The sequence below is a fragment of the Fusarium graminearum genome, chromosome 1 (genome assembly GCF_000240135.3).
Source record: "Fusarium graminearum PH-1 chromosome 1, whole genome shotgun sequence".
Taxonomy (NCBI): domain Eukaryota; kingdom Fungi; phylum Ascomycota; class Sordariomycetes; order Hypocreales; family Nectriaceae; genus Fusarium; species Fusarium graminearum.
In genome coordinates, this window is record NC_026474.1 from 8,702,733 (window position 1) to 8,716,157 (window position 13,425).

Consider the following 13,425-nt stretch of genomic DNA (forward strand, 5'->3'; position numbering starts at 1 on the left):
ATCAGGAACAACCACTGAAACCTATAAGCCTTTTTATATACCAGAGTCCATATAATTACATACTGTCTCCAATCCCTCAAATTTCAACAATTCATCATGTTTATTTCAAACTTATCGTGAGTATGTTCAGGTTGAGTCGTGGGTGGCCTCAGGCATCTACTGCCCCGGATTGACATTCTTGCGCTAAGGCTGGGACCTCCAAAAAATTGGTCACTGTCGCTTGGAGATCGCCAGCATCAACCTCCAGACTCACGGCCACGGCGCCCTTTCCACGACGATGCCTCCTCGAATCTCTCCCTTCAGCACGCCGCTGTGCTGCAGGACGACCGTCAATGCCCCCGTATCGTCGTTGACTGCCTACCTCGCCGGTCTCTCGCTCCAGACCCGAAATGCGTCCATCCTCGGCAGCCTCGCCAACACCCCAGGTGCTATGCACCAGAAGAAGCGAGTTGGTCGTGGTCCTTCGTCTGGACACGGAAAGACATCTGGTCGCGGTCACAAGGGTCAGAAGCAGCACGGAAAGGTCAAGCCATGGTTCCAGGGTGGACAGACACCTTTGATCGTCAAGCACGGTCGAAAGGGTTTCAGCAATTAGTGAGGCGTCTACAATTGTCTCCTGACACGAAAATGGAGTTTTTGGGAGTATGAGAGGTTCAATTGACTAACAAGTCCGTAGCCGAGCCGCTCAAATGTCGGAAGTCAACATCGACCAAATCCAGGCCTGGATCGACCAAGGACGACTCGACCCCACCAAACAGATTACTCCCAAGGAATTGATCGAGTGTGGTATTATTGGAACTCTCAAGGACGGTGTCAAGATTCTGTCTCGCGGTGCAGAGACTCTTAAGCAGCCCATCGACGTCATGGTCTCTCGTGTTTCTGCCTCAGCAATTGCCGCTATCGAAGGCGCCGGCGGCAAGGTCCTCACCCGATACTACACCAAGCTCGCCATAAAACGACTCTTGACTGGCGAGTCGGTCAACACAGACAAGCCTCTGCCCCAGGGTGCGGAGCACGTTGACACTGTGTTGGCTGCAGCCCGCGACGCACCGTTCCGATACCGACTACCCGACCCCACTGGCCGTGAGGATATCGAATACTATCGTGACCCTGCGCACCGAGGATACTTGAGCCACCAGCTTGCACCAGGCGAGTCGCCCAGTTTGTACTTTAGGGTTCCTGGTGTGCACAAGATTAAGAGCGAGGTTAAGAAGGAGATTGCGGCCACTGAGGAGACTCTTTTCTAAGGGTGTGGTATGGCATGTTGATGAATTGTATTATAATGACCGAGTATAGAGACTTGGATGTGAAAACAAGCAATGTACAACCAATTGAAACTTTTAGACTGAAGGCGTTGATTCAATCTGATGAATGCATAGATGAATGAGCCACAGTTTGACTGTCAGTTTGTGGCGTTGCCAGGAACGTCCATTTTAGCCGTTATAGGACATGTTCCATGGAGATGCACATGGAGAAGTGGGAAGTGGGAGCAAGGTACGTACCCAGGCCCATGACGCTCCACAACAGCTCTGTCCGGACGCCGGGTTAAGGTGATGTCGCAGACCCAGACTACCAGACCCAAGTCTTCTCCACTTGGAATGACTTCACCAACCTCCTGGTTGCCTCTCAATTCGCGTGTATTTCGTCGCTAAGCTTGCTGTACAGCTTATTGGATTTACTTCAGCTCTTGTAGTCGCTATTTGTTACATCGCAGGCTCGCTATCGCGCATCCCAGACCCATTGCGCTGAATAGCCTCTCTCTTTTACGGCCTCAATTACGAGTCGCCTATACTACGTTAGACGAGACAACAGATCTACATACAATCGCTCCACGAGTTATCGCGACTCAGCTGATCGACATCGACAAGACTGGCACGCGCCGCAAGATAGCTTTACAACAAAATAACACGGCATACAAAGCCACAATGTCGCTGTTTGGTTCATCACCAACTGAGGACATTCCGGCCCTGAGCCCGCCTGGTCCTGCTCGACGTGGTGGTTCTGGGCTCTTTGATGAAGAGTCCGCATCCAAACCATCCAACAGTCTCTTCGCTGACGATGACGACTCCCAAGATTCGCCTTGGGATATGCCTACGCCGCGCAAGCAACAGAGCCGTGCCGACCTCATCCGCAGCCTCCTCGCCGGCAGCGACGTGCCCGACAGCTATATCGAAATCTTCGATACAGTAGTGCGCGAAGATGGAAGCGGGGGTCAGGTCACCTCTGGAGGTATCGCAAAGCTCTTCGCTACAGCCAGACTCGGAGCCGACGCTCAAGCTCGCATCATGTCCTTGGTCGCTCCGGGTGGCGGGGATATCAAGCTAGGTCGAAACGAGTTCAATGTGCTACTGGCCCTGGTCGGCCTGGCGCAAGAGGGTGAAATCATAAGTCTTGATGGTGTTGACGAGCGACGAAAACGTGAGTACTGATTCGTATTTCTTCGATTTGCACTTCGCATAAAACAATTCGCGTCATGTAAATGACTTTTGCTTGCCAAGAGTACAAGCTACGTTATCATCTGGTCCATGCGATGCCATGTCATATCAGCGCTGGCATATCCCCCCGGTGGTTGGTGGGGACACTACTCGATGCAGCTAATAACTCATTTCCATCACAGGCCTTCCGCAACCCAAGCTCGCAGGTCTCACTGCAGAGCCCGTCCTACCTCCAGTTGCTGAACTTTCTGCGAAACCGCCTCAGACGCCTCCCAAAGATAATCCTCCTCAACAACAGCAAACTCCCCCCGCGCTGCCGCAGCCACAGCCGCAACCTCAACCTAAGCAATTTCGTCCAACCATGGAAGACCCCGAAGACGACCCATGGGGTAGCCCCGATATGCACAAGACCCACGATCACGGTCCAGCCAAATCCAATGGTGCCCAGCGTCACAACACGAATGGCCATGCCAGCTTCAGCCAAACACCTCCAAGAACAGTAATCGATGCTCCTCCTCTGACCCACGTCGCGTCGCCTCCCACGACCTCGCCGAATAGTCGTAAACAGCCCAGCACCAACTCAGTAACAGGACCTGCTGGATGGGGATACTTTGATGGAACCAATCCCACCGTAGGCGGCTTTGGCGAATCTCCAACTGCTGCCGCTGTTCAGAATCCATTCGCCACTGGCCCTACAGCGACCCCCAATATGCAGCCCCCTCCAGGTCTTCCGCACCATGCGAGTAGCGGTAGAGTCAGTCGTGGCGCGGAAGAGAAAGTTACTGTCACTCTTATGCCAGAGAAGGAGGGAGTATTTATGTTCCAGCATCATAACTACGAAATCTCAAGTGTGAGACGTGGCAGTAAGGTTATTCGCAGATACAGCGACTTTGTTTGGTTGTTGGATTGTCTGCACAAGAGATATCCATTCCGTATCTTGCCGCTACTTCCACCCAAGCGTGTAGGCGTAAATGGCAGCCATCTGTCCAACGATGGCGCTTTCATCGAGAAGCGAAGAAGGGGTCTGGCACGATTCTTGAACGCCCTCATTAGACATCCAGTTCTTAACCAAGAACAGCTTGTTGTCATGTTCTTGACTGTTCCAACAGTAAGTCTTTCATGTCTCGGCGTATAAGCCAACTGCTGAAGCTAATATCAGCATCAGGAACTGTCTGTGTGGCGCAAGCAAGCTACTATTTCTGTTCAGGATGAATTTACCGATCGAGCACTGCCACCTGGTCTGGAGGATTCTCTGCCAGCTGAACTCGAAGATTTGTTCTCCCGAACACGCAGTGGCGTCAAGCGTTCCGCCGAGCTGTATATTAACACTTGCCACATCATGGACCGTCTTGTTAAGCGAACAGAGGGTGTGGCAGCAGACCATGCCCGTATCGCCATGTCTCTGGCTTCGCTTACCGAAACTTCCGAAGATACATACTCAACAGACACCAACGAAGTTCCTTTACTCAATGATGGACTTGTCGCCATGAGCAAGCACCTTAGAACCTGCCAGGCCTTGATGGAGGACGAGAGCCGTGGTTGGGATGAAGGTGTGCTAGAAGATCTTAAGCGCCAACGAGATGCTCTTGTGAGCGTACGGGAGTTGTTCGAGCGACGGGAAAGACTCGATAAAGACAATATCCCCTATTTGGAGCGAAGAATTCAAACCAACGAAGGCAAACTTACTAGTCTGAGAGCCAAGCCAGAAGGTATGGTCAAGGCTGGCGAGATCGATCGTATAGCAGAAAACATCATCAAGGTAAGTTGCCTCTTTCGCAACCATCATTGGCAGATTATTAACGAGAAATAGGACAAGGAATCCATTGTCCAGCAACACAACCGCTCCATTTTTGTCAAGGAGTGTATCCGCGACGAACTCAGCACCTTCCAGTCAACACAGTACCTCGTGAGCCGATGGAACCAGGACTGGGCCGGCGAGCGCGTCAAGTATGCAGAGATGCTCGCCGACAACTGGCGACGTTTGCTCGATGAACTCGAGGGCATGCCGCTGGGTGACTAGAGTGTGCCAGAGAGCCACAGAAGTTCATTTGTAACAGCGGATGATACGCCTGAGGACATATGGGGTCGACTGCAATGGAGAGGCGTCAGGTGGTAATTGGATATTTTAAGGAGAAGTGAGAGAAGAAGCGACGGTTGTGGTCTGTCTTTTTCAAGTTCGTGCTTGCGTTTAAAACATGTCTTTTTGTATCAAGATGGGGAGAGTGTACATGGGTTGGAAGCGAGATGGAAGTCGGTGGCGGGGAGAAAGAAGCATGAAGATATGTGCTCGATACCCCTCATTCTTTAGTTTCGATCATTACTTCATAATAGATATCATGGCTCGTATGTCAATATTAGCCTTTACAGCGATAATCACGGTACACCCTATGTATAGTGAAATAGAATGGCCGAATAACTTCTTGTCATCAAATCTTCTATTATCATTTCACTTTTTTGTCTTATCCTATCATCTACCGAGTTATGTTATCCAACTAGCTACACATCTACCACTGATCTGTTACAGCACCGTGGGAAGCATCACCGACCAAGCGGGCATACTTGGCCAACACACCCCTCGTAACACGGGGCGCAGGAGGCTTCCACTCACTCCTTCGCTTCTCCATCTCCTCGTCAGTGATGTCGACATCGATTCGGTTGTTAATCGCATCGATAGTGATCTCGTCTCCATCCTTGACCAGAGCGATGGGACCTCCGACCATAGCCTCAGGCACAACGTGGCCCACGATGAAACCGTGAGAAGCACCACTGTATCGTCCGTCGGTGACAAGTGCCAGGTTGGAGAGGCCGGCACCCATGATGGCTGCAGAAGCCTTGAGCTGTTCAGGCATACCGGGACCGCCCTTGGGGCCCTCGTATCGGACGATGACGACGAGGTTACCATCGGACTGCTTGATCTCGCTTCGGTTCAGTGCGCCGTTGAGCTCCTTCTCGGTGTTGAAGACACGGGCCTTGCCGGTGAAGGACAGACCCTCCTTTCCAGTGATCTTAGCGACGGCGCCGCCGGGGGCAAAGTTACCCTTTAGGATGCGGATGTGGCCAGAGTCCTTGATGGGGTTCTCAAGAGGACGGATGATGTCCTGGCCGGGGTCCAGACTAGGCCAGTCCGCGACGTTCTCGGCGAGAGTCTTGCCGGTAATGGTCATGATGCTACCGTCGAGAAGACCACGGGCGACGAGCATCTTGATGACGGAGGGTGTACCGCCGACCTTGTAGAGATCCTCCATGTAGTACTTTCCACTGGGGGCGAGATCAGCGAGGAAGGGGGTGCGGTCACTGGCACGCTGGATGTCGTCAATGGTCAGGGGAACATCGGCGGTGTTGGCCATGGCGAGGAAGTGAAGAACACCGTTTGTTGAACCACCGAGAATCATGGTCAGGACAAGAGCGTTCTCGAAAGAGGCACGGGTCATGATATCGCGAGGACGAAGGTCCTTCTCCATGGTAGTTCGGATAACCTGGGCAGCGCGCTCACACTCACGACGCTTCTCAGGAGACTCGGCAGGGTACGATGATGAACCAGGCAGAGTAAGGCCCATGGCCTCGATAGCGGTAGCCATGGTGTTGGCTGTATACATGCCACCACAAGCTCCGGCGCCGGGACAAGCGTGCTTCTCGATATCATCCATGACATCGGAGCTCTCGCGACCAGGCTCGCCGGGGTTCGTCTTGGCATGCAGACGACCGTAGTTGAAAGCACCCGAGGCCTCGTAGCAGGTGCTGATGTTGATGGGCTTCTCAAGGAGGTTGGAGTGGCCCTTGCGGATGGTACCGCCGTAGATCATGATGAAGGGGCGGTTGTGACGAGCGGCGGCCATGACTGTGCCGGGCATGTTCTTGTCACAGCCGGGAATGGAGATGTTGGCGTCATGATGCTGGGCGCAGGTTACGGACTCGATAGAATCAGCAATGATTTCTCGAGTTTGAAGAGAGAAGCGCATGCCTGTGGGGTGAGTGAGCGAGTGAGATTGTTATGTATTGCGAGTGTTTACTTACCCTCGCCGCCCATGGTGATGGCGTCAGATACACCAACGGTGTTGAACTGCCAGCCGATCATGCCTTCCTTCTCGATGGAGTTCTTGACGATCTGGCCAAGATCAAGGACTATCATTCATAAGTATGTTTTCCTAAATTATTTATCTATGTCACTTACGATGGGTACTGCGCAAACTCGTTAGCATCTCATCTTAATGTACATATTCAATTGACTTCAAACTCACTTGCACGGGTTTCCTTGCCACCAGACGGTAGCAACACCAACCTGGGGCGCGTTCTTCATTGTGTGCTGGTCCTTGACACCAGCTCCGTAGAGCATAGCCTATACATCAAGCAATGTCAGTGGCGAGCAGCGAGTTTGGGAGATATAACGCACCTGAGCTCCGGGGTAGTCATGCTCGCGGGTGATCTTTGTAGACCAACGGTTGAGAGCTCCGCCGGGAGGAAGGCAAGGGAAGGGGATGTAGTCGCTTGACTGCTTGGGATCGTGAGTGACTTGGTCCGCCATGATGATGGTTGATTAGGAGAGTATATCTCCAATCTGTAGAAGCAGTTGTGGTGTATGTATTGTTGAGATGGTCAGTGATCTAAAGACTGGAGTTAGTTAAGAGCACAACTTTTGGTCTGCACAAAAGCGATGTCGGAGAGAAGGGAAAGATGAGGAGATGAGGTTGAAGTTGAAGTTGAGTTGCAGGAAACATGGGACGACAATCATATCCAAGTAAGGATTCCGACCCCATGGACAAATTGACTGTACTAACCTTTGGGGGTCTCTCAAGGTGAGAGTCAGGCCAGAACCGAGAGAAAGAATTGACCAAAGACAAGCGTCGGATTAGACAAGAATTGTGGTGCGAGTTGCAGATGCAGATGCAGTTGCGTCTGCCGAAGAGCGGAGAAGCCTCTTTTTTTTAGTGTTGGTATGAGGGGGATGGCAAGTGTAAGCGGAATCTCTGTGGCCGTAAAGGTATCTCTAGAGACTCTGTGAGATTGTCAAGACTCCTGTTACTGTTGTAGAGTAGAACAGAGAGAAGAAAAAGGCTCTTAGTAATGACGATGATGATTACACTGGTACTGGTAGTGATGGTAGCTGTGGATTACTGGCTGCAACTTGGATATTACTACAAAAACAAGTAAAAGAAACAATCAATTGTTGATCTGAATCGAGAGAGGCTTCCTTTTTAAAGCCATCATCTTGTTCTCGTCTCTTCCTTCGCTTCAACCTTTTCCGGACCGAGCAAGTAAACTCGGCAATAACGTCACGAGAACTGTCTCTCTTTTCCTGTATTTGATATATCCCACCAAATCCATTCAACCCCTCATCACGGTTGATCATGATACTACACAACATGAGCTACTGTAGCTGTCGAGGAGGAGTCCACTTCCCGATTAGTTAGTGCAAAGCTGATGAAACCTAGTAACTATAACCCCGCACATTCAAGCTTGGCCCGAGTATACCAATACCAGCTCTCTGTTTAGCAAGCAATTACGGGTCTGTACAGCACTATGTACAGAGTAAAGAATTATGTGATGCTATTACAGTCAAGTACTGTCTTTGACAAAAGAAACAGACAATGAAATAATAAATGTAGCAAAAGGATTACTTCATAGAGTACAAACAATGCTATAGCTAAAGCTATTGCTTGCAGCACGTAATCTCACGATAACTTCATTGTCAAGCATCGGGTCAACTGTCACCCCCAAACAAGTCCCCGGCTAAAAAGGAAAGGTCAGAAGTGACAATTTATCCATTAACTCTTTTTCGACTCGGTAATTTACATCTCATCAGCTCCACAGACAGAACTAACTAAACAGACCCATTCAATCCTCAATGCACCTTGAGTCCGGGCCCAAGTCCGTTCTCTCCACCGGCGGCCCCGAACCTCGGATCGGATATCTTTGCGAGTTTCGGTTGCGCCCGATCCGAACCTGACAGAGTCGTCTGTCTAGTAGTTATCGTTAAGATTATACCTATATATCCACAGACTAAGCAGGCTAGTGGTTTTGACATGTTTCCTTTACTACGGAGTATATATATATATATATACAATGCCGGTGATGGAAACATGTCAAAGCACCAGTGTACCCATCTCGAGTCTCTGACAACTAACCATAGCCACACATGCCAAGTTAGACATGCAGACATGGTCATAGAGTTGGGTCAATCCATCTATCTGCCTTTCCATACAAATCATGATAAACAGTCCATGCTTTATTAAACAGTCCTACTATGGTTAGGATACACCCACGCACGTACAGGTAACTCATCATTGTGAAACAGAGACTCGGAAACGTTTTGAAACCTAACAAGGTACCGACACTCGGCCAAGACATGTACACGTACTCGTCCCTAAGACTACTGCACTATACCATTACAATTCGGGCTTTTGCTGCGAAATGATCTTCATCCCACCTCGCACAGACAAAGTTCGCACGTATCACCATCTCGCCCTGACTTTATGCTCGCTCCTCACGTCCCTCACGTCATGTCACATTGCATTGTCTTGTCGAAACGATAAATGATTCAACGTGAAGAAGATTATCAATTGATACCCGCCAGCTTTTACCGCTGACAGGCTATATCCAATAGGTATTATCCTCCTCCCCACAGCCTTCCAGTGGCATAGGCTGGGCGTCCGTCCTGAGCTTTGGCTCTCGCTTTTCTCATCACCGTAATTTCATCAGTCCCAAGAGCTGGACTGTAAAATCTAAGGAAAATTGCCGAGGCAAGCCAAAAACAAGTAAGAAAAAACGTGAGATAATAAAAAGACGGCAAAAGCAAACCAAGCAAAATCCGAAAACGAGACTCTGAGCTCAACACACTGAGCTGGTCTGTAACCCCAAGCAAAAGACAAAAATCACCCAATAGTATAGTAAAGTGTCCTTCTCCATCTGCGACAAGTGCCCTTCATGTCGTGTAGCAAATGCCGTGCATCTACCTCCTTTTTTTTCCTCCGCACAGGATGGTGAGTCCTACCCACTAGACAATACTTGGTTCGTAATAGGTGAAGCTAGAACGGCAAATGCGCGACCTGAAGTGAATGGAAGTGTTATATATCGTGAAAACGAGTGCGGGCGCAAGTATAATGCCCAAGGCAGAAATGCCGTGTCGTGTGCCTCCAGCAGAGCAGAAGAGCACCAAGGTCGTTGGATGAAATGAAGTGCAGAAAGCAAGGAGTATCGTACAGTGGATCAAGGCTATGTTGTGGTCTCACGCCGTCCTCATCCCCTAATTACTTGGCCACAGGATGAGGATCAAGACAAAGCTGAATTACCCGAGGAGTCCACGTTCAGTGAGCGGTCTGCATCATACCGAAACGCTCCTCTTCCAGCCGCCTCACGATATCCCGATCGCGAGCGGTTCTAGGGTCAGCATCAATACCGAGGATTGATGAGATCCGTGTCTTGTCATGTCCCTTTTGATAGCTCTGGTTTTGTGCGTCCTTCTCGGCCTGTCCTGGGCTAGAGGTGGGTGTGATGGGTGTCAGGGACGAGGGGCTGCAGCAAGTGCCAGTCTTCCAAGCCTGCTCCAGGGCACTGGGAGATGCCGAAGGTCCATACTCGTTGGCGATGGTAGACCAAAATGAGGAACGGTGGGAAGAGTAGATGGAGTGAAGGCGAGAAAGATCGACATGCGAGGCGTTGTGAGCGGGAGGCGACGGCACAACCATAGGTGTAGGAGCAACTGAGCAATCAAGGCGCAGAGGAGGTGTCGTTCTAGGATAAGATGCTGCTCGATGGAAAGAAGCATGAGGCATCTGCACTGGAACGTCGACGGCGGGCGTGTTATATGACTGGTGGGATGCAGGAGGAGGAAGAGGCATGCCAGTGGGCTTGGGGAGAATTGATGGTAATCTAGGCACCTCACTGGGGCCAACAATGCTGGGGAGTTGGATGTGGCTAGAGTTGTTGCTGGCGTTGTAGGGAGGAGGGCTGTAGCTTCGCATGCTTCCACCAGGCGAGGCGGAGCGAGAGACAGTCTCGCGTGCTGGGCTGGGGATGTTCACGTTGTGAGTCTGAGAGATTTCCATGGAGGCGCCCGATGAGACCGAGGCAGCACGCTTGTTGCGTCGGTTGCTGCCATGAGAAAGTTGGTGGTAGTGAAGACGGCATGCCAGTTCTGTTTTCTTGAGGTGGGCAGCAATGTACTTGTAAGGCATCTTCTGGAGTCGAGTCTGGATGAGATATGACTCCTGCGTTTGGTGTTAGTTATGTGGTCAAGCAGCAACTGTGTTATGTTGACTCACCTCCTCGTCACTCCAAGCACGTCCACCGCCAGTCGATGAAGCCTTGCGGTTCTTTGTGATGCCATAATCGTGGCGGTCCATGGAATCCCTTGATGGGATGTAAGGCGTAGGGGCCTGAGCCATCTGGTGAGAAGGAATGGCTGAGCTCATTGTTAAGGTAGTCATGAGTGGTCTCGTTCCTGAAAAGTCCACAATGGGTTGTCGTAAAGTCAGATCGAAGAGAGAAAAGAGAGTCGTTTATTTCGATAAATCGAAAGTCGTCGTATAGGCTGGTCTTTTAGGTAAAGTCCAAGCGTGAAGCTGAAACCGATCGTGATGGTTGCAAAGGTACCGAATGTACTGTTTTAAGCCAGCGAGATAATTAAACTCGAAAATACAGACACCGGATGGGACAAATCCTTGAAAGTTGAAAGAGGGCAGGATATTGAATCCAAAGAATAGAAGTGAAAACCGAGTGTCGGTTTTTGTTGGTCAAGGAGTGTTGTTAGCAGCCAAACCAGTTGGTCCAAGTTGGTACTGTAACAGTAATGAGTGTTAGAGCTAACTGTGGTGGAGAAAGAGTAGCTCGAGAAGTGAAGACAACACAAGACGCGACAGCGTTTCTTGAATGTTGAGAAGAAAAGAAAGGAAAAGATAAGATGATGGGTTTGAAGATTGTGAATCCAAAAGATGGAAGTGGGAGGGAGGGAAAGAAGTAGTTTTAGTAGGGGAGGGGCAGTAGGTTAGATATTGTAATCCAGCAGGTGTCGTTCCTTCCTTGCCGTCAAAGTACATACCTGCCCTGTCTGGGTAGGCTACAGGGCAGCAGAGGTTTAGCTACAGTGGGAAACAGCCCTGGTAAATCGCAAACTCGACTGAGTAAGGACGGTAAAGCACCCGCGTTACGGGGCAGATTACAACGGCCACGACGGTGGTGATGATGGTTCGGGGCCATGCATGGGGGAGGGGAGGGATTGAGCAGGGGAGAGTGTAGGGGTGCCTTACTTTACTTTACTACGCAGGAACAGGGGATGCCCCATGTCGTGGACATCTGCCACGGGGGGTTTGAGATGGAGGAGGAGGCGTTCCAGGCCTAGACGACAAGGGTCGGGTTGATTGATGTCTTGGCTTGCTGAGTGTTGCAACAGGAACAAAACAATAAACTCCTCCTCCAGAACATCGCAGACGGAGCCGGTCGTAGAAGATGATTCATCCAGCATTTGTTGTTTCAAACTCAAAACAAATGCTACTGCTGCTTAACCAGACTCTGGGCGCAAGACGAGACTAACTCAAGACAATAATTGAGACAGAATGGCTTTTCTGTCTGAACCCCAGAAGAAAGAGAAACAGAAAACAACAATCTATTATGTCTTATTACAAGAAACGCCACACCTACACCTACATGCATTAGTATCTACTGTACTGTACTGTAGGTGGTGGTTTTTAAGCCCCATCTCGGTGAGATCTGGGCTGGGTCCCCAACTAAACTGACAGAATAGGCATATGGAGCGAACTCTTCCGCTGCAAAGAACGCCCGCCTTTTTCGTTGACAGGAAGCCCAGGCCATGCCATGCCATGCTGGTTGTAAACTAACCAGCAGGAGCCTCAAAGCGATCACACACATGATTAGCTGATAAAGGTGTCTTGTCTACTCTAGTCCTGCTGTGGCTCAACTCACCCATGCCTGGTAAAACGGTCACCACCGCAAGTAGCGTGCTCCAAAGAAGGCATTCAAACATCCATCGAACCCCGTACAACGGACATTAGAAGGGCCTGTGCAAAGTTTTGTTAGCTTTTACGAGTCTTGGCATCCCATCTTTCAAGCTCTCCAAGGGGAAATAGACCGACCGTTGGAGACTGAATGGATAGTTATACAAGCTTCACGTTACGTACATAGTGTCATTGCTGTGGCGGGCTTGTCCCTGTACTGGCTTCCCGTTGCGGTAACTGTGCCTTTTGCTCTCGTTCTGTTCCTGACAGCTGGCAGCCTGTTCCTCTTGTTGTCGTCCCTTTTGGACGGCGGGGTCGTGTTGCGTTACATTGACCTCAGCTTCAGGTGCGATGCTGCAAGTAATAACTTGCATTCTTTGCCTTGGCTGCTGTCTACACAACGAGCACCCCTGGGGAATAGCAAGGGACTGATATATTGCTTGATTTACTGAGGGGACGGTCCCTTGTTTTGATAGCCCATCTAACGTTGGAGTACAACAGTAGCGGCTTCTGGACGCTAGACTAAGGAACTAGACTGGGTACTTGTCCATGATCTTCTCGTGGACCGTGGTTAGGTCCCAAGCTGTTGGCTTCCCTTAAGTCCGAGAGCCAAATCTGGTCCGGGCGCTGGCGAGCAAGGCGATCGGATCACTCAACTAACGTCGGTCATTTATGATGATGATGATTGTCAGCAGGCTGTGCTGATCGAAGGATCGTAATCTTTGATGTTACAGCCCATCGCAGATAAAAATGTTTATCGGTTCGACAACAGCTGAAAGAGAGTTTCGTCCCTACCCACCGAAACAGGTACAAGTAGCGTGATTAGACAGTTCATCAGTGGGATAATTCACTGTCTTTACTTGGCTTGCACGGTGTTTGGTGGGAGAACAGGGAATGAATGTCATTGATGGGTATAAACCCTGTCGTCTATCGTTTCGTGATAGGTGGGTGCAAGATATGCCGTCCGCTTAGACGAAGTGCACATACGTACCATGGACGCCTCGACTTACAAATTTGCGGGCCGTAATTTCAATCTGCAGTGA

At 50.3% G+C, this 13,425-nt stretch overlaps 4 protein-coding genes across 4 annotated transcripts; 2 read left to right on the top strand and 2 right to left on the bottom strand.

Annotated features, from left to right (window-relative positions):
• The first annotated feature begins 241 nt into the window (after positions 1 to 241).
• On the top strand, positions 242 to 1,347 carry FGSG_12182 (uncharacterized protein). Its single transcript, XM_011320369.1, has 2 exons — positions 242 to 594; positions 677 to 1,347. Exons 1-2 carry the CDS (start codon positions 278 to 280, stop codon positions 1,245 to 1,247), a joined length of 888 nt encoding a protein of 295 aa, XP_011318671.1. The 5' UTR covers positions 242 to 277; the 3' UTR covers positions 1,248 to 1,347.
• A 578-nt stretch (positions 1,348 to 1,925) lies between these two features.
• Positions 1,926 to 4,455, top strand: FGSG_12183 (sorting nexin mvp-1; the record flags this gene model as incomplete). The annotated part of the gene is made up of 4 exons (XM_011320370.1): positions 1,926 to 2,418; positions 2,618 to 3,543; positions 3,595 to 4,194; positions 4,246 to 4,455. The coding sequence occupies 4 exons, from the start codon at positions 1,926 to 1,928 to the stop codon at positions 4,453 to 4,455; spliced, it is 2,229 nt and encodes a 742-aa protein (XP_011318672.1).
• Positions 4,456 to 4,939: 484 nt separating this feature from the next.
• FGSG_02717 (dihydroxy-acid dehydratase) lies at positions 4,940 to 6,957 on the bottom strand (the record flags this gene model as incomplete). The annotated part of the gene is made up of 5 exons (XM_011320371.1): positions 4,940 to 6,396; positions 6,450 to 6,557; positions 6,607 to 6,614; positions 6,674 to 6,771; positions 6,826 to 6,957. The coding sequence occupies 5 exons, from the start codon at positions 6,955 to 6,957 to the stop codon at positions 4,940 to 4,942; spliced, it is 1,803 nt and encodes a 600-aa protein (XP_011318673.1).
• A 2,779-nt stretch (positions 6,958 to 9,736) lies between these two features.
• On the bottom strand, positions 9,737 to 10,902 carry FGSG_02718 (uncharacterized protein; the record flags this gene model as incomplete). Its single annotated transcript, XM_011320372.1, has 2 exons — positions 10,694 to 10,902; positions 9,737 to 10,639 (listed from the first exon to the last, which is right to left on the bottom strand). The coding sequence occupies exons 1-2, from the start codon at positions 10,856 to 10,858 to the stop codon at positions 9,737 to 9,739; spliced, it is 1,068 nt and encodes a 355-aa protein (XP_011318674.1). The 5' UTR covers positions 10,859 to 10,902.
• Between the last annotated feature and the right edge of the window lie 2,523 nt (positions 10,903 to 13,425).

Bases quoted from the DNA above. Each gene is read 5' to 3' on its own strand.
- FGSG_12182 (XM_011320369.1), top strand. From the start codon at position 278: ATGCCTCCTCGAATCTCTCCCTTCAGCACGCCGCTGTGCTGCAGGACG. The intron at 595-676 runs GTGAGGCGTCTA...ACAAGTCCGTAG, and splicing joins CGAAAGGGTTTCAGCAATTA to CCGAGCCGCTCAAATGTCGG.